We start from the raw sequence: 25,439 nt of genomic DNA on the forward strand, positions 1-25,439 counted from the left end.
TCTAGTTCTACATCTCTACTTTATATTCACTGTCGACAACTCACATTGCTTTCTATTGGGTGCTAATTGGGTGTGAATATAATGCGAGACCTAGGAGAGTCAAACATGCTCTTTGAGGGTTTAGAGATGTTTTTGGACCGATGTAGCTAGATGGGTCTGGATAAATGAGATACTATTTCTGTTCATTTTGGGTTGATGTCTCTATACTGACTCATATTGAGTTTCTAGTATAGAGCTCCCACATACAGGTGTTCTCAGCGATCGCACGGTGCATTGGCTAGTATGAGATTGTTCATTTTTGAGGAGATTGAGATAAAGATGTGGCAGTGTTATGTCAACTCATGTGCGAACGGGAGATGTTAGAAATTGGGCGCCTATATGGCATGACTCATTAACTTTATCCATATAAGTTTGAATTTGAATTCAAAACTTATTTGGATCCACTCATGATATATATATCTATCATGATATGGATAGATGAAATATTTATCCTATATATCTGATATAATATATGAGATATATATAGGATATGATATAACAAAAACAACGTATATTTTTTTCATACTGACTCTCTCCCATTAAAACAACAATCAAGAAGTTGCATGATCCGAAAGTTTTACGTTATTGACACTGATGATCAATGTATTTGGTACTCCTTAGGAGGACTCAATCATTTTCTCCATCATCCGTTCATTTCTTATTTTGGCAACATGGCTTTAGAATCATCCGGACTCACTTTCCTTAGTTCCAAGGTTTTGTTCATGATTTGACAATGTAGTGGTTGTCAATTGTCCAAAATATACGCCATTATTACGCTTATGCCCCATTTTCATTTATTTATGATGGTTAGATTTGATGGTATTTTGGTACTTTTACATTTTTGTAAGATAAAGAGTGGAAGGTCAATATTTTTGTATAAGATGCAGGCGGCTGATAAGTTTTCCTGAACACACCAGTTAATTAACTTATTTTAACTTTCGAATTTTTTTAACATATTTTATCAAATATTTATATAAATATATAATTTATATGAGATTCATATGATATGTGTCTCACGTTTATATAAAATATTTGATAAAATATTTGAGATTTTTAATAATTTTTCATTTTTTTTTAATTTTAATTCTGAGTGATTTGATAGATTTATTACTAATAATTTTGTTTTTATTAATATTTTTATTTTTCGAATTGATGCCACGTTTGGTAGGGACTGTGGTGTGCTGGACTTTTACCAACCATCGTGACTGCCGTCCAAAATTATCCAAAAACAGGAAGGTTATTTCCGTCATTACACAAATCAAGAGGACAAAAACCAGGACACACACCACACCACACCACACCAGTGTCAATCACACTACCAACGTCGTCGTTTCCGTTCCCACCTATCCCGAACGACGCCGTCCCTCTTCCCGCAAAATGTCAGCATCAGCTATTCCATTGCTGCAACTCCCGCAGATCTCACCTCTGTTTTCACTTCTCAAAAAATATTTTTCAAAAAATTTTACTTTTTTATTATTTATATTTTTTTATTTTTATTAAAATTTTTAATATTTTCAATAAATTTTTTACTTCTTAGACACACTTAACATAAATACATCTAAAAAATAAAAAAATTATTAAAAAAATCTTTTAAAAATTCACCAAATACTAAAAATATAAAAAAATACAAGAATTTAATATATTTTTTATATTTTTATATATTTATTAGTTTTTTCATAATTTTTTTTTATTTTTTAAATATATCTAAATAAAATATATCTAAAAAAATAAAATAAATATTTAAAATTTTAAAAATATTTATTAAAAACATAAAAAAAAAACGTAAAATCAAAAAAATAAAATTTTAAAAAAACTTAATCCACAAAACTTAAACATACTAATCAGTCGCCGACCGCAAAAGCAACGGCTAGGCCGACATATTCCATACCGATTTCTTCTTCTCTACAACTCTGATCGGCTCACCGGAGATTCGACGGTGTAGTTGGGATTGGGAGAACCGCGAGAATGGATCGAGCGGCGATCACGGTTGGGGCAGGCATGGACATGCCGATCATGCACGACAGCGACCGCTTCGACTTCGTCAGAGATATCGGCTCCGGCAACTTCGGCGTCGCTAGGCTCATGAGGGACAAGCAGACCAAGGACCTCGTCGCCGTCAAGTACATCGAGCGAGGCGATAAGGTCACTTTCTGAATTCGATCGGCTTCTTGTTTGTGCTGGTTGATTAGCTTGACGTTTTTGGAATTAATTTTATGATTTTATTTACTAATTATGTTAGGGCTTTGCAAATATTTAATGCTGTTGTGAGTTTGGAGTTTCCGTTCTTAATTGCCAAATATATGCGGAACCTTCTTTTTTTTTTTTGTGTGTGTGTGTGTGCAGTATTTTAGTTATGGGAACCTGGAATATCCACTGCGGATTTTGATTTATCCATTTAGGGATTGGGGATGGATCAAAGTTTGTAATAAATAAGAGGGTTAGCCTTGCACTCCACTTAGTTTTCATGGAAAGCTTGAAAGCTGTCAATTTTCATTAAGGAAAAAAGTAACCCCCTCAAAAAAAATAAAAAAAAAACGAAAAAGAAAAAGAAAAAGAAAAAAAGTGGCAGGGCTGAAATTTGTTGGGTTTTAAGGAAGAAGCAAAGCAACAACAAATTGAAGTGTGTGAATTCACCTTTGAAGCTTAGCATATATATGTAAATATATATGATTCATGTATATGTTCTACTTGAACTTTTTGTTCTACATTTTAGCCGTGACGGTGTGATAACAATTTCTTCGTGATAATTGGATATTATATAAAATTGAATGGTAACTGGAATTCTTCTAATTTGATGACTGGCTACATTTCACTAGTCGCTGCATGTACTATGTTCACAAGCAATTAAACTGACAGAAAGATGAAAGTTGATACAGTGAGGTGTAGCACAACTGTCTGCATCTTAAGGGTGTGTTTGGATGTTCCATGAAAATTTAGTGACCCTACTGATATTGTATTAGCATTTCAAGGTAGGAATATATTTTTCTTAAATTGAGGAATTATGAAAGATTTTAGCTGTCAAACAAGTAATTTTAGTTTTTATTGTTTTTTCAAGGAAACCTAAAAATGATCATGTGATGGAAATTTGGCGAGATCCTGTATTTTCTTAATGGCCACACTTTATATAATAGAATTGATCTTTCAGATTCCACAGAAAGTGCGGGCCAACAATCTAAATTCAGTGGGACATGCAAATGTGCACCATAACATAACTCAACTAACTATAAGGATAAAAATAGGGAAAATTGCATTTAAGCTGGAACAACTCAAAGCAATTGCACTTTCATTTGTAAGTTGGAGCAAATGAGAGTTGTGTCCCATGCCACAACTTTCATTTGCACCTCCATGAAAGTGCTATTCCCTTGAACTATTCCCATTTAAATGCACTTTTCCCTCAAAAATATTAGGTACTACATCACATGTTGTGAGGTAGGAATGCTTATATGGTGGATCTAAGAAGCACAGACATATTAGACACCAACACAATACTCTCTGGACACTTCCCAACATTTGGAAACACATTTCAAGTTTGAATAAAACAAATACAATATAAATTTATACTTATTCTCCTCTTTTAAACTTTAAAATTTATTAACTTAGATATTCATGTATATGATATAATAAATATATAAAATTATATATTTTTGCAAATGTCCCGTACGTGTTGAGTTTTATATTTTTTTGAAAATTTTCATGTCAGTGTCATGTTCGTGCCCATGCTTCTTAGTGGTGGATAAAGTTTAAACTAGAGCAAGGTGGCTTTATGGTTGGGCTGTTCAAGATTATACAATCAGGCCACACACACTTGCACATATAACCTATACTCACTCTCACTCACATTTAAGTCTTGGGAATTGCTTTTGAGATAAGAATTTCAAATCTTAGGCATTTCTTTCTCAGTCAGGTTTTCCATGTTGCAGATAGATGAAAATGTCCAAAGGGAAATCATAAATCATAGGTCTTTGAGACACCCAAACATTGTCCGGTTTAAAGAGGTTTGCTCATTTTCTTATTTTCTCGTTTATTTTGTCTATCATAGGGTGTTGTGGCGTAACTGATCATTACTCTGATAAAATTTGTGCTCTAGGTCATATTGACACAAACCCATCTAGCTATTGTGATGGAGTATGCAGCCGGAGGAGAGCTTTTTGAACGAATTCGCAATGCAGGGCGCTTTAGTGAGGATGAGGTTGTTTATTCACGTTTTATACTTGGAGATCCTTTTTCTCTGATAAATGTTGCTATGGTTGTTTATCCTAGTGTCTGCTGCAGGCTCGCTTCTTTTTTCAACAACTAATATCTGGAGTTAGCTATTGTCACACAATGGTATGCAAATATTCTTTTTGTTTTAAAGTGCCGTTATTTAATTATTTGATACTTTATTTTGGATCCCGGGGATACAAACTGGATAGTTTATATGTATTGCTTGCACCTTTTTTATTGATGAAGCAAGTGTGTCACCGGGATTTGAAGTTGGAAAACACTTTATTGGATGGCAGTCCCGCTCCTCGTTTGAAGATCTGTGACTTTGGGTACTCCAAGGTACTATTGGGTTTTGCTCATCCTTGTTCTCTGTGTTGCTTTTTATGTCCTTATATTATGTAGTTCCTGGAATGTGGATCTCAATTGAATATAGAAGTTTTCTGATGCACATCAGCATTGAGTAAAAGAAGTTTCTGATTTAGCGTGTGTCAAGGAACTTGTGTAGGAATTCCTGTGTGTGTCTACTAGTCTTCCCTTCTGGTGGTTTTGATGGGATTTGATTTTATATTTTGATATCTTGTTTGTGAAGAATTTGGTAACTTTGGCGCCTCTGTATCATCATGAAACTTATGCTTGTTGTACCATTGAACTGAAAATCACCCTTTTCTTCGTATATGCAGTCTGGATCAATTATTATCTGTGTTTATCTGACCGTGGATTGTTTTTCCGCCCCCTCAGTCTTCTGTTTTGCATTCACAACCAAAATCAACGGTGGGAACTCCTGCATACATTGCTCCAGAAGTGTTACTTAGGCAGGAATATGATGGCAAGGTAAAACCGGTTATTATGTTTATGTAAATCCAGTGGGAATTTTGCATTATTTGACAAAATCCTACCATGCCGCTTTAGCTTCACTGCAAGAAGTACAATAATTTGTTCCTCGGAATAATTTAATAATGATTTAGATGGCATACTTTCAAGTGGTACTCATTTTATCTACTGATATACTTATTTTTGTTCTTTTTCTTGTCTCTCTCCCCTTTTCTGCTGGGTTTAGAAACCCTGCAGCTTATCAGTTTTGAAAGTCTCCTTTATCTCAGTGGCATAGTTTATAATGCATTGACAATCCTTTGCAAATCCATATCATCATTTTCAAAAACTTGTCTTGTTTCTAAGCTTCTTATATGCCAGAGTATAATCACAAACAGGGAATTCCTGGGGATGTTAAATGCACTGCTTCTTTGGAACACCCCAAAAAACTGCTACTATCTTGAAGGTTTTGAGTAAGCTTCTGGACCAGGGGTTTAGTCGTTTCATTTATAGGTTTGTTGAAGTGAACCCTAATTTCACGGGCTTTAGGACATTCCCTGCTGTGTAGAGGGGACTTGATTTTCACTTGTTACCTGCATTTAGGTTAGGTATCATCAGTCTACTTTCCTGCCAATTCTCATCTGGTTAGTTACCAGTCTACCATGTTGAGTTCTGAATAAGATATACTTCAGCTTTTAGGGTATTACTAATTTCTAGAGCCACCTCCGATCTGTATGGTCGTCGATAGAACTGGCTAAAAGTTTGTAAGCAGCTTGGGTGTTAAGTTCACTGTTAGAGGTACTTCACATGATGCGGCATATATCATGTGGTTGGGGATGGGTTTTCTTGATATTGTGGATTTCTATAGGATAGAGGTATTGAGAAATGCAAGGGACATCTTGTTAAGTCACCAGTTATCCCCAAAGCTTAAGTTGTTAGGAAATGAATCCAACAATGTATATCAAATTATTCATCACCCTCCCTCATGTGCAAACCCATCTTGCTCGTGGAGATGCAAACAAACATAAATAGAGAGATTTTTTTAATGCAATCGAGAGAAGAAAGAATGAAAACAGGGACCAATGAGACTTGAACCCGTTGTGAGAATATATTGTATATATGGCATGATTGTGTATCGTAGGAATTATGAAAGATTGTGGTGTACAAAGGAACTTTGTATTTCCTTTTTTAGTTATAGATTTAGGGCTATAAAAACTGATGAACTCTTCGTAAACAAATACAAGTTGAATATACAGAATTATTCAGAAAACTTACATGGTATCAGAGCTTGGTTTGAAACCCTAGCAGCCAACACGAATATCTCTCTGGTTTTGATCTCTGATTCAATCGAGTTCTCTGTTCCTTTCTTCGTCTGGTTTGTTTGGGTCATCTGCTTCGTTCGACCGATCGTCTGCTCCCTCTCGTCTGGTTTGTCTGATTCATCATTGGGTCATCTGCTTCGATCCCTTGATTCGTCTGGCTTGTACGACTTATCTAAGTTCGCGACCCAACTGGTTCATACTCATGACATCTCTCTCTCTCTCGCTGACTCTGGTTGGTGATTCCTCTGTCTCTCTCTGGTTCTTTGGTTTGAAGTTGTGAAGGTCCTTTGATTGTCCCAAGGTCTCTATGTGGAGCTTGGTTTTCTTGCACTGAGTATTGATCAAGAGTACCACTGGTGTTCTCCCACTCAGTGGTTTGATATTCTGGTTATTTTGTTTTCACCCACCAGTTCTCAATTTATTACACTTGAACCTCCTTTAAGTTTCTTGTTATTACCCTTCGACCCCTAGTTGGCCATTTTGTTTTGTTTTGGGTTTACTACAATTCAACCCCTTAGATTTTGAGTATTACACTTGAACCCTGGTTTGGCTATTTTTGTTTGATTGTACTTGAACCCCTCAGTTTTCTGATTACTATGTCTCTGGCTTCTGATGAGTGTACTTTCTGTTAACAGAAATTGTTCCAAGAAGGGATGTTTGTCTGTTTCGCCTGTGTCTGCCTCATCTTCTCAGCAGTTTTCAATCAAGTTCTCTGCTCCTCCTCTAAGTACTGTTCGGCCTCCCGCCGGTTCTACTGCATCTGCTCCAGCTCTTGATCTTGACTTGGCTTTCTTGACTGCTCAGATTAGTCAGCTTCAACATATGTTGTTAACCTTCCAGCCATCCATGTTTGCCTCCATTGTTTCCTCTCTTTATTCAGGTTTGCTTGAGTTTTCTTCAGGTATTTCTCCATCTATTTGGCTTTTTGACTCTGGTGTCCCTCATCATATGACTCCCCATCTCTTTTTACTTCAAAATTGTACTCTTCCTTCCTTTCCTATTATCGTCAATGCTGCTAATGGGCCTGGTATGTTTGTTATGTCTGTTGAGTCTATCCTACCGTCTGCTATGTTTGTTGTCTTTATTGCATCTGTCCTTTATGTTCCTCAATTATCTGTCAGTCAACTTAATACCTCTGGTTTTGATGTTATTTTTTCTTCTTCTATCTATTCTGTGCAGGATCGGATGTCTAAGCAGCAGATTGGGGTCGGCCGTAGAGTTGGAGACCTCTATATGATGGAAAGCTTGCATCTGCCGATGGCAACCTCTCTAACTGCCTTTTTCTCTTCGCAGTTAGATTCTTTGTCTAGTCCTTTTTACTTGTGGCATTCTAGATTAGGGCATTTGTCTGCTGATCGTTTACGGTCTTTAGCTCAGTCTGGTATATTGGGTAAAGTTTCTCCTAGTGAACTTACTGAATGTCGGGGTGTGTAAACTTGCCAAAATGACAGCCTTACTTTTTCATAAAAATACTTCTACATCTGATAAACCATTTGCTTTAGTTCATACCGATATTTGGGGCCCTTTTCCTGTTCTTACCAAAGGGGGTTCTGCATATTATGTGTCATTTGTTAATGACTGCACCCGTTACACTTAGGTTTATCTTATGACTCATAAGTCTGACTTGTACCAGATATACCGTACTTTCCAGTGTATGGTCAATACACAGTTTGGATCTACTATTAAATTGTTGTGGTCTGACTTGGGTGGGAAATACTTTAAAACTGAATTCTGTGAATATTTGGCCAAATTGGGTATCATTCACCAAACTTCTTGTACTGATACACCTGTTCAAAATGGTCGAGCTGTGCGTAAACGCCGTCATCTCTTTAAGACAGCTAGGTTTCTCCTTCTCTCTACTTTTGTTCCGGCTCCGTTTTGGGGTGAGTCAGTTCTTACTGTTGCTTTTCTTCTCAACCGTATGCCTACCCCCTTTCTTTCTGGTCAGTCTCCTTATAAGGCTTTGTTTTCTCAATTTCCTAATTACTCTTTCCTTTGTGTATTTGGGTCTGCTTGTTTTGTCCTTTTACCCCGTAAAGATAGGACCAAACTTAGTGCCCGGTCTGTCCTATGTGCCTTTTTGGGTTATAGTCTCACTTAGAAAGGTTATCGCTGTTATGACCCTGTTTCCGGTCGCCTTTATGTCTTCCGCCATGTTACCTTTTTTGAACGTCTACCTTACTTTTAGCTTCCTCCTCTCACCACTCCAGTTTCCAAAGAGGATTTGGTTCATATTGATCTGTTTTTCTTCTGAGGTCTTATCTAATGAGTACATCTCCACAGTTCCTCCTGAACTTGTTCCATCTTCTCCTCCTGCTTCACCTCTGGCTGCTTCTCCTTCTTCGGTTTCTTCTCCTCTTCCGTTGTTAGTTTATTCTCGTCGCAAGGCTCCTCTTCCACCGGTTGTCTCCACCCCTATTGCTGATCCTCCTATATCTGACGACTCTGATCCTGTTGCCCACCAATATCTTACTCGAGCTTGTCATCTTCCAAACAAGTTGGGTTGATCTAATACATGTTTTTCTACTTTCTATCGTACTTTTTGTCTGTTATTCACTCTTTTTCAGAACCTCAGTCTTATAAGGAGGCCTGTCAGGATTCTCATTGGGTTCAAGCTATGGAGGATGAGTTGTCTGCTTTATAGAAAACTAGTACTTGGGAGTTGGTTCCTCCAGTGTTGTCAAAGTCGCGCCTAGGCGCGAGGCGAGTCGAGGCGTACCATCTGCACTTGTACAGGTACCAGGCGAGGCGACTTGAGCCAGGCGAGCGCCTTAGCCGCGACTTGAGTAAGGCGAGAGAGGCGCAAGGCCCTCGCCTAGGCGCGACTGAGTGTTTAATCTGTAGATCTGATCTAACGACTCAAATGCGACTCAGATGAACCTTTCGAATGGCTCGTAATCACAGAGGATCAGAACTCATGTACCATATGAGTCAAATAGGACTCAGATTAACCCTAATCGAAGTCGTCTCTCCCTCTTTCGCCTTGCAATTGACTTCGAGCTGCTGGAGCTGGACTTGGTCTGCGACTACGACTGCGACACAAGAGCTGGACTTCGACTGCGACACTGGATCAACTTTGGCTTCGTAGGTTCGACTCTCTCTCCCCTTCTCCTTCTTCTTCGTCTTCGACACTGGTTGTTCGACTTTCATATTTATTTATTTTTTTTCCTTCGACTTTCAGTTCAGTCCTTTGTTTTTTTTTTCAAGTTTTTTTATTTTGCTTCTTCTTTTTTTTTTTTTCCTTTTCTTTTTTTTTTCAATTATTTGAGTCTATTTTTTTTCCTTCAGTTCAGTCCATTCCTTTTCTTCTTCTTTTCAATTATTAATTTTCTTCTTCTTTCGACTTTCTTTTTCTTTATTTTTTTTTTCATTAATGATTATTACATTCATTATGATTATTACATAAATAAATAAATTAATTCATACATACATAAATAAAAAAAATAGATACATTACATTACATTCATTATGATTATATTGAAATTGATTCATCATTATACTTGAATTAATTAATTGATCATTAATTAAAAAAATAGAAAATTGATTCATAAGTTAATTTCATACATTACATACATTCATTACATTACATACATTGAATCATAACATTAATTAATTCATAAATTGATTCATAAGTTAATTAAAAAAATAGAAAATTGATTAATTAATTAGAAAAGATTAATGTGTTGTGATTAATAAGAATTTAATGTGTTGTGATTAATGTGATTAATAAGAATTTAATTGATTAATAAAGATTAATCAATTTATCAATTAATCAATTTATTGTGTTGTGATTAATGTGTTGTGATTAAAAAAAATAGAAAATTGATTGATTAATTAATTGATAAATTGATTCATAAGTTAATCAATTTATTAATGTGATGAATTAATAAATTGATCAAAGTTTTTCTTGAAAAAATAATGTAACATAGGAATGAATGTAATGGAATGTAATGTACATTAATTAATTAATTCATCATTAATTAAAAAAATAGAAAATTGATTCATACATTACATACATTTATTCATTCATCACATAACATACATTACATTCATTATACTGAAATTGTTTTTCTGTTATTTATTTTTTGTGTTGTGTAGTAAGTACTAAGTAGAAAATGACATCGGAAAGCAATAGAAAAGATCCGGCGTGGCAATATGCCCATTTGGTGGAGGAGAATAATGTAAACAAGTTTGAGTGTAATTTTTGTGGTAAAGTATCAAATGGAGGTGTTTATCGGGTGAAACAACACCTTGCGGGAGGTTATAGGACTGTTACTGCTTGCCCGAAGTGTACTTCTCATGTAAGAGAAGAGATTAGAGAGTTCATGTCCAAAAAAAAGACACAAAAAGAAGAAATGAACATGTTGCCTGATTTTGATGACATGGACATGGAAGATGAAGATGAAGATGATGATGTCGTTGAGATCAATGTCAATCAACACTGCAAGTTGACAAGTAGTAGCCAAGGTTCATCCAAATCCAAATCCAAATCAAAAATGCCAAAGAGAAAAGGGCCTATGGATGTTTACTTCACACCCAATCCTGAATCAGTGGTGAAAAATCGAAGAGACCAAGCCAAAGGGAAACAAACAAAAATTAATGCAAATGATCCTTACAAAAAAGAAATGAGAGCTCGGGCACTGCAAAGATTTGCAAGGTGGATGTATGATGTTGGTATCCCTTTCAATATAGTAAATTATGAGAGTTTTGGACCAATGATTGAAGCCATTGGCCAATATGGTCCTGGTATGAAGCCACCGACTTACCATGAAGTGCGGGTTACCCAACTCAAAAAAGAAGTGAAACATACTGAAGATTTGATGAAGTATCATAAAGAGGATTGTGCAAAATACGGGTGTTCCATAATGGCTGATGGTTGGACTGATAAGAGAGGAAGGGCATTGATTAACTTTTTAGTTAATTATCCAAGAGGAACCATGTTTGTTGAGTCGGTTAATGCTTCTAGCTATTCAAAGGATGGGCAAAAGCTATTTGAATTACTAGACAAGTTTGTGGAGAAAGTTGGAAAAGAGAATGTGGTGCAAGTTATCACTGATAGTGCTGCAGCTAATGTGTTGGCGGTTAAGAATATTTCCTCATTCCTTACATCAAAATTGTTTACTCATAGTTTGTTTTGTATTTAAAATTTAAAAACTTGAAAATAATAATTCTTCATTATTGTTACATTATAGGGAGGTTTTTGGAAGCTAAGTATGAACACTTGTATTGGAGACCATGTGCTGCTCATTGTTTGGACTTGATGTTAGAAGACATTTTCAAGATACCTAGACTAAAAAAGACATTTGAAAGGGGTATTACAGTACATGGCTACATTTACAATCGGCCTATGTTGCTAAACATGATGAGGCGCTATACAAATTTGAAGAATTTGATCAAGCCTGCAAAAACTTGATTTGCAACCGCCTTTTTGACTTTGTCTAGGATGCATCAACAAAAAAATAATTTGAGAAAGATGGTCACCTCCGAAGACTGGACCTCAAGCAAATGGGCAAAGGAGCCACAAGGTAAAAGAATGGCACAAACTTTGTTGATGCCTTCATTTTGGAATACTGTTGTGTTTGCCCTTAAGGTCTCGGGTCCTCTTGTCAAAGTGCTTAGATTGGTTGATACCGAGAAGAAACCTCCCATGGGATACATTTATGAGGCAATGGATAGGGCAAAAGAATGCATTGCAAGTTCATTTGATCATAAAGAAGAGAAGTATAATGAAATCTTCGAAATCATTGACAAAAGATGGGATGTCCAATTGCATCGACCTTTACATGCAGCTGCGCATTTTCTTAACCCAGAATTCTTTTACCCAAAAGCGTTAGAGGTGCAAAGAGATCATGAAATGATGAATGGGTTTTATGAATGCATGCAAAGGTTGGTCCTGGATGTCACTGTTCAAGATTTGATCACTAATGAGATGAGTATTTATATGAAGGCTGAGATTCTTTTTGGCAAGGCTGTTGCGATTAGGCAAAGAAATACAAGAGCACCAGGTAATAAATTATAGACTCATAGAGTTTATTTTTAGTAATACTTTTAGTAAAACTTAATACTTGGTAACAATTATTTCTAACTAGTGGATTATCGCAGCTGATTGGTGGGCATCATATGATTCTTATACTCCAAACTTGCAAACTTTTGCCATAAAAGTCCTTAGCCTAACATGTAGTTCATTGGGTTGTGAACGAAATTGGAGTGTATTCAAACATGTGAGTATTTAACATTCTACCTAATTTTTTGTTCAATTCAAATATTTTTTATTCTCATTATATAGAATTTAATATCTTTTTAATACTTGCAGCTTCATAGCAAGAAAAGAGATAGATTGGAACAACAACGTCTCAATGGCTTAGTGTATGTCAAATACAATAGAACATTGAGATTTAGGTATGACATGCGCAACACTCTTGATCCCATATCTTTGCAAAATATTGATGAAAGCAATGAGTGGTTGCTTGGGAGGATGGATGGAGAATCAGATGAAGATAATGAGCCTGTGTTTGATGATGATGATGATGGCTTGACGTAGGCCACTGTTGCTAGAGCTTCTAGAGTAGAAGAAAGTAGCCATGCAAGTAGAGCAACAAGTTCACGCTCAAAGGCACAACCGAGGATATCTAAATCATCAACATTGACTCCACTTCAATTAATAGATGAAGAGGAAGCAGGCTCAGATGACACAGAGGAGGAAGATGTTGAGGGATACAAATCAACTGATGGAGAAGAAGATGATAGTTTGCTTGCCATTGATGTTGAGGATGATGATTGACTGGCACCGACCTAACCTATCCTTTCTTTTGATATTGATGTTTTTAAGTGTTAAGACATATATTAATATTTGTTGGATATTTATGTTTTGGATGTTTAGTGTTTATGTTTTTATTTTATTGAATGTGGATTATTTGATCTTTGAAAATTGGAATGTTATGTAATATGCACTTTCATGGTTTTGAGAATTATTCTATATTTTGTCTTGAATCTTGATTACTTTTTATTTTTTTAAAAATTGTCTTACTACTATGAATGATTAGTCTATATTAATTTTTCTATTTTTTATGAATACTGTGCGCCTTCTTCAATAAAGCCCACGCCTCGCCTTGCGCCTAGGCTCCAAGAGACCTTCGGCGCCTTAGTGTGTCTTGAGCCTTTAAAAACACTGGGTTCCTTTGCCTGTTGGTTAGAATCTGGTTGGTTACGAATGGGTCTACAAAGTCAAGACTCATTCTGATGGTTTTCTTGAGCGCTACAAAGCTCGTCTGGTTGCCAAAGGTGTCTCACATGAGTATGGTATTGATTATGAGGAGGCCTTTGCTCCTGTTGCCAAGATGACTACTGTCCGTACTTTGATCTCTGTCGTTGCTGTTCGTTCTTGGCTTCTTTATCAGATGGATGTTAAGAATGCTTTTCTTAATGGTCATCTCACTGAGGAGGTTTATATGTGTCCTCCCCCTAGCCTTCCCCATTCCTCTGGACACGTTTGTCGCATTCGGCGTGCTCTGTATGGTCTGAAGCAATCTCCCCGTACTTGGTATGATTGCTTTCAGACTACTGTTACTGAGCTTGGATTTCATTCTTATGCTTTCGACTTTGCTTTGTTTCTGAGACATACCTCGGCTGGCTTTGTTGCTCTCTTACTATATGTGGATGATATGATCATCACTGGCTCTAACTCTTCTGCTATCTCCGAGGTTAAGCAGCATCTTTTTCGCACCTTCGAAATGAAGGATCTGGGTCCATTGCGGTATTTTCTTGGTGTTGAGGTTGCTTCTTCTCCAAAGGGCTATTTCCTGTCTTAGGCTAAGTATGCTATTGAGGTCATTCACTGTGCTGGTTTTACTGATATTAAGGTTTTTGATACACCTATTGAGCTTAATGTGAAGCTTACTTTACTAATGGAGTTCCTTTGGCTGATCCCACTTTATATCGCGAGCTTGTGGGTTGTTTAGTTTATCTGATTGTCATTTGCCCTGATCTTGTATGTGTTGTTCATGTGGTTAGTCAATTCGTTTCTGCTCCTCGCTCTATCTATTGGGCTGCTTTGGTTTGCATTCTTCGCTATCTTCGGGGTACTATATTTCAGGGCTTACTGTTGTCTTCTACTTCCTCTTTAGACTTGGTGGTCTATGCTAATTCTAATTGGGCTGGTGATGTTAATGATCGCAAGTCCACCACTGGTTTTTGTATGCTTCTTGGTAATTCCTTGATCTCTTGAAAAAGCAAGAAACAAACTGTTGTTGCTCACTCTGCTGCTGAAGCTGAGTATTATGCTATGGCTCATGCTATTGCTGAGCTTGTTTGGCTTCGCTGTCTTCTCTCTAATTTGGGTGTCCTTCAGTCTTTTCTGACCTCTCTCTATTCTAACAACCGCAGTGCTTCAGATTACCCACAATACTGTCTTCTATGAACGGACGAAACACATTGAGATTGATTGTCACTTTGTCCGACAGCATCTGTAGTCTGGCTCTATCTCGCTTCCTTTTGTCTTCTCGGCTTTGCAACTTGCGGACTTCTTCACCAAAACTCGCACTACCGCTCAGTTTCAGTTTCTTCTTAGCAAGCTCTCAGTGTTTTTTGCTAAAATACCTTGAATTTGAGTGGGGGTGTGAAAATATATTATATATATGGCAGGATTGTGTATATATGGCATGATTGTGTATCGTAGGAATAAGGAAAGATTGTGGTGTAAATAGGAACTTTGTATTTCTTTTTTCAGTTATAGATTTAAGGCTATATAAACTGATGAACTCTTTGTAAACAAATATAAGTTGAATATACAAAATTATCCAAAAGCTTAAGTTGTTAGGGAATGGGCCTATGTATATCAAGCCATTCAACACATCTCACGTAAGTCTTTGTATTTTCCAGTCAAAGCATGAATCAATGATTAAATAAAGCAATTGAAATTAAAATTACTCTACTAAATTTTTTTTAATATTCTTACTCTTCGTCTGAAATTTCTTAACCAGACATTTTTGCTTTTGGTTGTTTTAGTTCATGGGGCTCACATGAATGTTATTATAGCATGATTCACACAGTCCATGTCTTTTATGTTTTTTTTTTTGGGCAAACTTCACTTTACCCTCTGTGGTTTGGGCCAGGTGCGGTTTACCCCCTTGACATTTGGAAATAACCACATAACCCCCATGTGATTTCTGGACCAAAGAACACCGTCAGCTTTTCCATCTAAATTAACGGAATGCGAGGTTCATGCGTCTAAAAGGAGAGTAACGTAATTTTTAAGACTAAATTACCCCTCATTCACCTTCAGATTTACAAAAAATACCCCCTTACCCTGAAAATCAATTACATATATATATATACACATATATGCACATACAAATAGAGAGAGAATGACACAGGAGAAGATGGGGGTTGAGGGGTTGGCAGTGGATTGGGTTTGATATGTATATATGTATATGTATATGTACACATGATCAAGAAAAATGGTTTTGGATTTGGGCAGTGAACTGGGTTTGATATTATACATATATATATATATATATATATGTATACATTTTCTACACATGAAAATAGATTTCTTAATCTGTGATTCTCTAATTCACATATTCGTATGGTTTCTATCTATATTGTGGTATGAAAGTGGGTTTGGGTAGTCAAAGATTTATCTTTTATCAATACAAGATGTTTTACCATTCTTATAATATACAATATGCTGTAGAGAGAGAAAGAGTGAGATTTGCAAATCCACGAGGCAAAGATTTATCTTTTATCAATACAAAATGTTTTACCATTCCTATAATATACAATATGATTTAGAGAGAGAAAGAGTGAGATTTGCAAACCCACGAACAATATCATCTAAGTGTTTGGGTTTGATTTGGCCTTATAGTGGTGGTGGCCAAGGATGGATGATGATGGAGTAAGGATGGATCATGGTGTGGGTGCATCAGTTCTATGATGGTACATCAATTCTTCTCTTTTGTTCTCTTTGTTTTGGATTTTTTTTTAATCAACAGATTTCAGCCGCAATTTTGGGTATCAAAAACTTGTGAAATTGATTGTTGAGGTTTGTTGATTGTTGGCCCCTCGTCGTTGTTCTCTCTCTTCTCTCACTCTAGAACTGTGAACAATATATATATATATATATCATATATATAAGTTTAGTTTAAATGAAAGGATAGAGATAAGGGTATAACAGTCAATTTACTACTGTTGTTAACAGAAGTTACATGTGCGCTTTGGTCCAATAACCACATGGGGGTTATGTGGTTATTTCCAAACGCCAGGGGAGTAAACCGCACCCGACCCAAACCACAGGGGAGTAAAGTCAAGTTTGCCTAATTTTTTTTTTTTTTTGCTTTGTTAAATTTACATGATGTCATAGTACTTATAATAAGTTGATTGCCATGAATAGTAATCATTTAATGACAAAACAAAAATGTAAGCTCGACCAAAGAAGGAAGTAGGCATGCTTTTATTGTTGTTATCAGATAGGCTGTACTAAAATGTCTTCAATTTAGAGAGAGCATTCCACTGTTAATTTTGGGAAGAAATTGGCAAGTCTTTATTCATTTGCTTTAGATGTTAGCTGAGATGTTTGTCATGGGTGCTTTACTCTCTTAGATTTGCATGTGAACTTGTCTGAGGTGGACATCTAATAGCAATTTACCTTCGTTAAGTCAGTAGGTGAGATTACATGTTTCAATTCTACCCAACTTCACAATTTTGGCAACTGTTAAATACACTACATGGACACTCCTTGCAAATCTTTTTTATCCTATTTTAGTCTTTGTTCCAGTTATGTGCAACTTTTCTTGATTTTGGATCATGGATTTGGGTATGGATTTGGAAAAGGAAAGGGAAATCGAAAAAAAATTTAGCTTATATTTCATTCAAATTTCACCCACATTTTCCCCTATTCCAAATCTTGCTTATATTTCATTCACATTTCGCCCATCATTTCCGTTTTCTTTTCCAAATCCCTATCCAAATCCATGATTCAAACACAGCGTAAAGCATTGGTTTATGTCATTCCATTAGCTTCAATTATTGAATTAGGAGAAAGTTTGCTTGTAGCATGTTTTGGAGGAGAAGATAAAACATGGGAGGCAAATGGAAATTTCATTGGAAAAGTAGGACTTATTTGATATTTCCCCTGTAGTTTTGCTGCTTCATTAGAATATATCTAAGAATTGAAGCCTGTAATTTTGGGGTCTCATACATCGTTGCGATTTCAGATTGCAGATGTTTGGTCCTGCGGTGTGACATTGTATGTGATGCTAGTTGGTTCATATCCTTTTGAGGACCCTGATGAACCAAAAGACTTCCGGAAGACAATACAAGTATTTCTTTGGACCTTTCATGACATCAGTATCTACTATTTGTATGAGTAATTTTACTGAGCACGAGAAATTTTCATTCACTTTTCTGCAGAGAATTCTTCAAGTCCAGTATTCTATTCCAGATAATATCCAAATATCTCGCGAATGTCGGCACCTAATCTCGAGGATCTTTGTTGAAGACCCCACAAAGGCTAGTAATTTCAGATTTTCAAGAAACTTGGCGTGTTTAATATTTTTTTTTCAATCCTCTATGTAATTGTGTGCATGTTTTAACCAAGATTTTCAAGATAGGGTGATTGTTATTTTGAAGCGTTGTGTGGGGATTCTGAGGGAAGATGTTCCTCCTCTTTCCATGAAGTGGAGCATCTTGGGAACAGAAAAAAAAATTGAAGCTTGAATGTTTCCTCCATGTTGCTTTGGACTCTTAGAAGGGCTATAGCTGAGGGTTGTAGAAAATGTTTTTTAGGCCCTAAGAACTAAGTGGAATTGGGAGTAAGCGCAGCCACAGTAGGATGAGAATCCTGTACTCTGAATTCTGCTTCGAGAAGAGCATGCCATAGCATGCATATTGTTATGACTATGATTACAATCTTAATTACATATATGAGGGATCTGTACCAAGAGCTGTTATGGTAGTGCACTTTGTTATACAGGATTATAATCATTGGAATTTATCCATTAATTCATTATGGGTATTTCACCATTTATTAAAATATTTATGCTATGGATTTGAGCAGCCTCATTATTTAGTCTAGTTTTGTTGCTGTATGAGCCTAATGCAATTTGATGTACACATGCAACAGAGGATCACCATTCCTGAGATAAGGAACAACGAGTGGTTTCTAAAGAACCTCCCTGCAGACCTCATGGACGAAAAGACGATGAGCAACCAGTATGAAGAGCCTGATCAACCCATGCAGAGCATTGATGCAATCATGCAAATAATTTCCGAGGCTACCATACCGCCAGTTGGCCTTTACGATCTAGACCTGGACATGGATGATGACATGGAAGATTTGGACTCAGATCCTGATCTTGATATCGACAGCAGTGGAGAGGTCATCTATGCAGTCTGATTACAATTTCTTTCTGGAGCTTCAGAAATCAGTTTCCTCAGCTATGAGTGAACATTCTGGTCTCTCGGGTTTGTAATGAAAGTTGAGCTTTACAATGCATGATAGAATATCTCATAGACATCCTAGTGACCACGGTATGAGATCTAGTCAGTCACTTGTTAAAGGTATCTGCATAATCTGCATAATATATTGTGCTTTTGTAGGGAAGAAAGTTGAGTTTTATCCCTTTGCTAGTAGAATATATACAACCCGTTACTTTCGTCGAAGTCATTTTTTATTTTATTTTATTGTGTTTTTTGTTCGATTGTGATCTCTCTCTCTCTCTTCTTTACCAAATTTTCTCTGTTAGAACTTTCAGTGTTGTTTAAATTTCTACTCCGTAAACAGTTGTGCTGAGCTCTTCTATAAGTTCCTCCAGTCCTCTTTCTCTCTCTGGGGTGTTTTTTGTTTTTTTGGTAGTACACTTTGGGGCCTTCTTCCGGCTGCTTAGAGTAGTCCCTCTTGTATATATTGAGGTCGATGTGCCAAGAACCCCATGGTCACCCACTGCACTTGCATGCAGAAAATGTTGGATTTTAAGGGAACCATTAACAAGACTCAATGATGATTTTTAATGTAGTTGGCGAAGCCCGGACACCCTCATAAAAAAATAAAAAATAAAATACATGGCAAGACAGGTTGCCTCGGTTTTTGACTGAAGGTATTTCAACACCATGTTTATCGAGTGCCCAAGTTTCAAACAGATGCAAGAGGCAATCAACCGAATTGGAATTCATGCTGAGGAAAATAGGACCAAATCCGATACAAAATTTTGGTTACATCAAGATAAGTATTTCCAAAATTTTTGGTAATTGATCTTTCAACAATTTCAATTCATAGCATTACATCATTGTCTAAGAATTTTGAAATTGTGTTTGTACACGATACAATACAGTTAATAGCTTCATACACATAGGCATCAGAACGAAAAACAAAAGCATAATCAAGTGCTCAAGTCATTCTCCCAGAAGGAACTCTTCAAAAGAACATGAATTTTTTTAGCTTCTGCAACAAAGATTGTGAGCCATTTCAGGTTTATGTTTCCGCACGGAATAAAAAATCTTCAACTCGGTGAAGGCTCATTAAGGATGAATATCATTTAAGCCAGTCTTGGTTGACGTCTTCTTTAAGCACATGAAACTTCAGATTGGGGAGATGAATCTTATAATTCTCCCAGAGATAACCAGTTTCTTCATCACATATCAAATCCTCCAATTGCCTAAGATTCTTCACAGAGGATGGCAACTCTGACAATCCACGGCAACCTCTCATGTTCAGCTTTCTTAGACTGGATAACTCCCCCATCCGTTCAGTCAATTTACTTATGCTTATGCAGTCAGACAAATCAAGAAATCTAAATTTTTGGAGTCTTCCAATTGACTCGGGCAGCTCCAAAAGTTTTGTGCAGGCATGAAGCCTTAGCACTTCTAAATTATCTAGCTTTCCAAATGCTTCAGGAAGTGCAATGAGCTCGTGACAGTTGGTGATGTTAAGCCTCTTAAGGCTGCTGATATTGCAGAGCCATGCTGGAAATTCCACTAAATCATTGCAACAGTCAATAACAATCTCCACAAGATTTGGCAACATATCGGTAATCTGGATAGTACAGTTCCCAAAAGCGTCATCAAACTTGCACATAACCAAGGATATTTTCTGCAAATTTTTTAGTCGTAGCATGGTTTTAGCAATGGAAGAGATTGAAATATGCTCGAATCTGATTCTTTTTAGACTGGATAAATGTCCAAGTAGTGGAAAGTTGCTGATCTCAGCTGAGCCAAAACCGTAGTTGGTGACGATCAGAACCTTCAATTGGTCCATTTTCTCCATCAACTGAGGTAAGGTGTAGTTCCTTATTTGGATGTTCAGCAGTAGAACTTCAACTTTACTTAGTTGCATGTTGTGCCCGTTTGAGATTTCTCCTGCAACCAATTTTCTGCACTGTCACTTGTTGGAAAAGAGACAAATAGCACATATTGTGCGTGAGATTATTTTAAATACTTGTAAGGCTAAATTGTTCAATTTGAAACAATAGGGACCAAAGTAAAATTTAGGTCAAACTATAGGAGTTAAAAGTATAATTTATCCTAATTTTAAATACACAAAGATAAGCACACCTGTGGATATAGACACAAGGCGGATAGGATGCTGCCCTTGTTCAATCCACCACTTGGGAAGATCATTGCCACTGATGTCCATTATTAATCTACTCTGGTGGATGGGATTTTGGTCAATCTGGCGGGTAGCTACCTCTCTAAGTAGATCATGCTGCGTGACAAAATGCTCATTGTAGTAGCCATTGATCTCGTTTGCATCTTTCCTGTGAATGGGAATGAAATTGGATGGTTAATATCAATTCATAGGTATATACAACAATAGCAAATATATAATTCTATGATTAGTCCATTAATTGGAAGAAACAACAGCAATAGCGTCCCTGCTGCAATATGATGAGAGGCTATACCTCCCGGCACACTGGATTTAACATAGGCATTCATGCAGAGCATTATTCATCTTACTAGTAAGAGCGCACACACACCAACATACAAGACATCTCTTAACAAAAAGCAATACCTTGTAGGTACAAGATTGAGGAGATTCCGATCAGACAGTTCATGGATGTTGGCAAAGGCACTAACTTCATCAAGGTTGTAAAGTTCCGCCCACATGTCCACAAGTGCCATGGCAGGGATTCTTTGGTCCTCAGGAAATGCAGCCAGGTCCAAGTAACACTCCTTGATTTTTACATCCAAGTCATCTAAGGTGGTTTGGAGACGATTAAGTAAATCAGTGGCTCCATTTGGTGCTGCGTCAGAATAGAAAATAGATTGCCCTTCAGACCACCGGTTCAGCCTATTGTTCCAGGTGACCTCAGATTCTCCTTTGAGGGATTTGCCAACCACTTCAAGGGCCAAAGGGAACCCTCCACAGCCTCTCACTATCTGCAGTTCAATGCTGCCAAACAAGTCAGCAAAGGGATGCTCTATTTGCAAGTCTTTTAACGCAATGAATTGAACATCTGTAGTTGTACGGGGGTGATATTGAAACTCATCATCATCTTGCAAATTAATATTTCTAAATAAGTTTTTCACAACTATGTATACTTATATTATATCACAACCATATCAATACTATATATACAATTACAAGATGTTATGTGATCTTTGTGTTTCTATATTTTTAATTTTATTTAATATGAAAATATACATGTCACAATATGATTTGCTATTAAATCAATAGGTCAGAAGTGAATATTTGTTTCTGACCTTGTTAACAAGATCATCTGGTATGTAGGAGGAGCTCCCACCTTGTGGAAATGCTAAATGACAGAAAAGAGCCATGGCTTGTTCATCTTTCAACAAGGTCAATCTATATGTTGAAGAAAATCTTGGAAATACAGATCTTGATGTAATCAAGATTTTGTAATCTGATATTTGGAACTTGAACCTCTCAACAAGGAACTCCGATCCAAACCACACATCATCCAAGACTAGCAATATAGGTTGTCCTATTCGTTTCAGCATGCTTTCCAATTGATTCATTGCCTCTTCATCTGTTTGAAACTGGGGAACTTGATAACCGTTGTGTTGTAATAATCTCTCAGTTATGACCATGAGGTTAGGTGCCTTGGAAAAGGCCACAAAGAAGATATTGTCCGTGAATTTGCCTATTCAAACACACTGTTTGTCAAAAATTGTCCATTACAGATTTTGGAAAATAAATTTCTGGGTTTCTTTTAAAATCACAGGCTTTATGCTAGTTTAGTTTCCAAATTATATATCAAATATATATATATATATATAGAGAGAGAGAGAGAGAGAGAGAGAGAGAAATATACCTTTAATTTCTTTATCACGGCAGAGCATTTTGGCCAAGGTAGACTTCCCACATCCTCCAAGGGCCGAAATGGCAACCACCTGTTCTCCACCCTCGAGCACCATTGTCTTCAATTCTTGAAGAGGTTCTTCGAATCCCACAACAAAATTGGGAACTCCAGGAACTTCACACCAACCCGCAATTCCCTTCCCATTACAACCCCATCCTCCTCCTCCGAATGTGTTCATACGCTCTAATTTCTCATCCACTTCGTTCACCACCACCAAAATCCTCCTGCTGTCCATAGACATCTGTGCTTGCGCCTCGATCTGAAAGAACGTCACGATAGATTGTTCTAAGTCCTTAAGCTTAATTGTGTAGAGCGATTTCTTGCAGCAATTCCACCAGTGGATCTTCTCGCACTTATTTACAAAGTGTAGACCTTCTTTCAAACGGTTGGTGAACATCTCTGTGTCTTGCTCCGATCGGCCCAATTTTCTGTTTAGGTTGTCGATTTCTTCGAGCATCGGGCTTATCTGATTCAGCCTCGACCTGAGGCTTGTGAGGGTGGACTTGAATTGCACAGCATTAATTATCCCATTGTCAACAGCTCGCAGTAATTCCCCAAACGCAGCTCCCAAAGCAGCACCTCCAACCAGTGAACCAGCCATCGATGTCTTCCAAAACCCACTCTAGTTCCAGAGAATTGGGATTGGGTTTGGTGTTGTTGTAGTGAAAGGCTATGGAACTTGCAAGTAAGCAGTTGTGAACGCGAGAGCAGTGAAGAAGTTGTGATGGAATTTGTGTGGAACTTGGAAGTGAAGCAATTGTGAACGCGAGTGCAGTGAAGAAGTAGTGATGGAAATTGTGCCAAGTTTCTTCGATTCTTCGTGAGGACTTTGAATTCTGGAGGGGAAAAAAGGTGTGGAAACAATGCATACCCTTTTTCAAAAAGAAATATTCGTTTCGTAGCTTTTGGAAAATATAATAGTAGGAAGAGTGCTTGAAGCTTCCCAGTCCTCTTCCCATTAGCTTTTGGAAAATATAATAGTAGGAAGAGAGCTTGAAGCTTCCCAGTCCTCTCCCATTGACTATGAACAGTAGTGACAGTGACTGATCAAATTCCAAAACTATAAAAAAAAGAAAAAAAAGAAAGTGGGATTTGAACCCGACGTGAATCGAACACGCAACCATTGCGCCACCGATCCACTTTGTACCATCTGTTTCTCTCATATTCTATTTAATGATTTAATTTTGATCAGCATGACCAACCCCTACGCTTTGTGCCATTGTAATTAGTAGGGGTGAGCAGCGGATATATCGATTCGTCAAAATCGATCGAATCGAATTGATCCGTTGCATTTTGGACGGATGCGTGATGACGGGTGGATGGTTGCGGATTGATTTTCTCCAATCCGTCACTTTGGAGGACGGATGGCGGATTTGAGATTCCTTTGACCGCAACCGAACCGCCAAACCGCGAGCACCCTTATTAATTTATAAGACTTTGTATTTTCAATTCGTTTAAATATTTTGTTTGTGTTTTCAATTGAAAAAGAGTTTAAATATTCTATTGAAAAAAAGTTTTCAACTTGAATATATTTTTTGAATTAAAAAAAATAAACGTATTATTTATCTATATTTTTTAGTTTTTAAATCTAACTCTAAAAATAATAAATAGAAAATATGATAAATGCTGGTTGGTTTTTGTTTTCAAAAACATATATAGATTTAACAATACAGAGACATAGAATCTCCATCATTCTCCAACCTTCTCTCTTTTGTTCTAGCACCTAATTAGCTTGGACAAATAATAGTTTCACTAGTTTAAATGGCCAACTTTAACTCAAACTAATCTTACTTCGCCGCCAAGAAAGAGATTTTACTGAGTAATTGTAGTTTAACGATATTAGTATCTCTTAAGCACCTTCTTTAAGGTTTGAATTATTTTTGTATTTTATGAACCACATATTGTAATACTTTATATGGATGAATCATACTCTGATTGTAATATGTGGATGATGCATGTAATGATTGTGATATTCTAAAGTTCAAACTTTCTTTCTTTGGATGAGGTATACATTGATTGTAATACTTTTTTAATTCATTGACTGAAATACTTTCTTCTTCTTCTTCTTTTTTTTTTTTTTTTTTTTTGAGGAAGTGCACAAGTTGAATTATGTTGAAAATTTATAAAATTTTAAACCGCCAAACCGATTCGCATTCATCCGCCAAACTGCCAATTCGCTCAATCCACATCCGCCGAATTGGCGGACGGATGCAGATTGATTTTCTCCAATCTGCCAATCTGGCGGACGGATGGCGGCCGGATTGGAGGTTCCGTGGCCGCAACCGACCCACGCCCACCCCTAGTAATTAGGGTTGCAAACAAGCCGAGCCAATTTTTAATATGTTTGGGCTTTTTTATTAAGATTTTAACGAACTCGAACTCGAGCCGGGTTGGCTTAGGCTCAGCTCGAGCTCCAACTCAGCTCGAGCTCGAGCCTGTTCACGAGTTTTAACGAGCCAAAAAATTTATAAATTCATACTTGCATGTGAGACTGAAGTTACAATTAAAATTTTGATTATACAATTATATATACAACATATATAAACATACTAAAAAAAAGTCTATATTTTACTAAAATAATAATTTCTGCTACCATTATTATATAAATGTACTATCTATAGTTAACTATTATTTACATTTATATTTTTTAAATATATAAATAGCATATTTCTCTTATTTTTTATACATATTTTTATATTATTTAATATATAAATAATAAATATTAAACGAGCCAGCTAACGAGTCGAGATTT

General features: G+C 36.7%; 3 protein-coding genes across 7 annotated transcripts; 2 read left to right on the forward strand and 1 right to left on the reverse strand.

The window, feature by feature from the left end:
• Window positions 1-1,844: 1,844 nt before the first annotated feature.
• Window positions 1,845-19,031, forward strand: LOC114292972 (serine/threonine-protein kinase SAPK8). Of its 3 annotated transcripts, XM_028236977.2 has the most exons (9): window positions 1,845-2,181; window positions 3,960-4,034; window positions 4,127-4,228; window positions 4,312-4,365; window positions 4,489-4,581; window positions 4,981-5,073; window positions 17,585-17,689; window positions 17,781-17,879; window positions 18,493-19,031. In XM_028236977.2, the coding sequence occupies exons 1-9, from the start codon at window positions 2,005-2,007 to the stop codon at window positions 18,763-18,765; spliced, it is 1,071 nt and encodes a 356-aa protein (XP_028092778.2). In that variant the 5' UTR covers window positions 1,845-2,004; the 3' UTR covers window positions 18,766-19,031. The 3 variants fall into 3 exon arrangements, with proteins under 3 accessions (XP_028092778.2, XP_028092779.2, XP_028092780.2); XM_028236978.2 differs by lacking the exon at window positions 4,981-5,073; XM_028236979.2 differs by lacking the exons at window positions 17,585-17,689; window positions 17,781-17,879.
• LOC114310872 (uncharacterized) lies at window positions 7,673-13,364 on the forward strand. 3 transcript variants are annotated; one of them, XM_082896081.1, is made up of 4 exons: window positions 7,673-11,455; window positions 11,567-12,379; window positions 12,477-12,595; window positions 12,688-13,364. In XM_082896081.1, the coding sequence occupies exons 1-2, from the start codon at window positions 10,490-10,492 to the stop codon at window positions 11,633-11,635; spliced, it is 1,035 nt and encodes a 344-aa protein (XP_082752207.1). In that variant the 5' UTR covers window positions 7,673-10,489; the 3' UTR covers window positions 11,636-12,379; window positions 12,477-12,595; window positions 12,688-13,364. The 3 variants fall into 3 exon arrangements, with proteins under 3 accessions (XP_082752207.1, XP_082752216.1, XP_082752222.1); XM_082896090.1 differs by having other exon boundaries at window positions 7,678-11,455; XM_082896096.1 differs by having other exon boundaries at window positions 7,678-9,462.
• Window positions 19,032-19,507: 476 nt separating the features above from the next.
• LOC114292971 (putative disease resistance protein At5g66900) lies at window positions 19,508-23,665 on the reverse strand. The gene is made up of 5 exons (XM_082896062.1): window positions 22,640-23,665; window positions 22,068-22,468; window positions 21,376-21,743; window positions 20,919-21,121; window positions 19,508-20,723 (listed from the first exon to the last, which is right to left on the reverse strand). The coding sequence occupies exons 1-5, from the start codon at window positions 23,286-23,288 to the stop codon at window positions 19,900-19,902; spliced, it is 2,445 nt and encodes an 814-aa protein (XP_082752188.1). The 5' UTR covers window positions 23,289-23,665; the 3' UTR covers window positions 19,508-19,899.
• Window positions 23,666-25,439: the final 1,774 nt, after the last annotated feature.

The sequence above is a fragment of the Camellia sinensis genome, chromosome 1, assembly GCF_055761805.1.
Source record: "Camellia sinensis isolate YWXY chromosome 1, ASM5576180v1, whole genome shotgun sequence".
Lineage (NCBI taxonomy): Eukaryota > Viridiplantae > Streptophyta > Magnoliopsida > Ericales > Theaceae > Camellia > Camellia sinensis.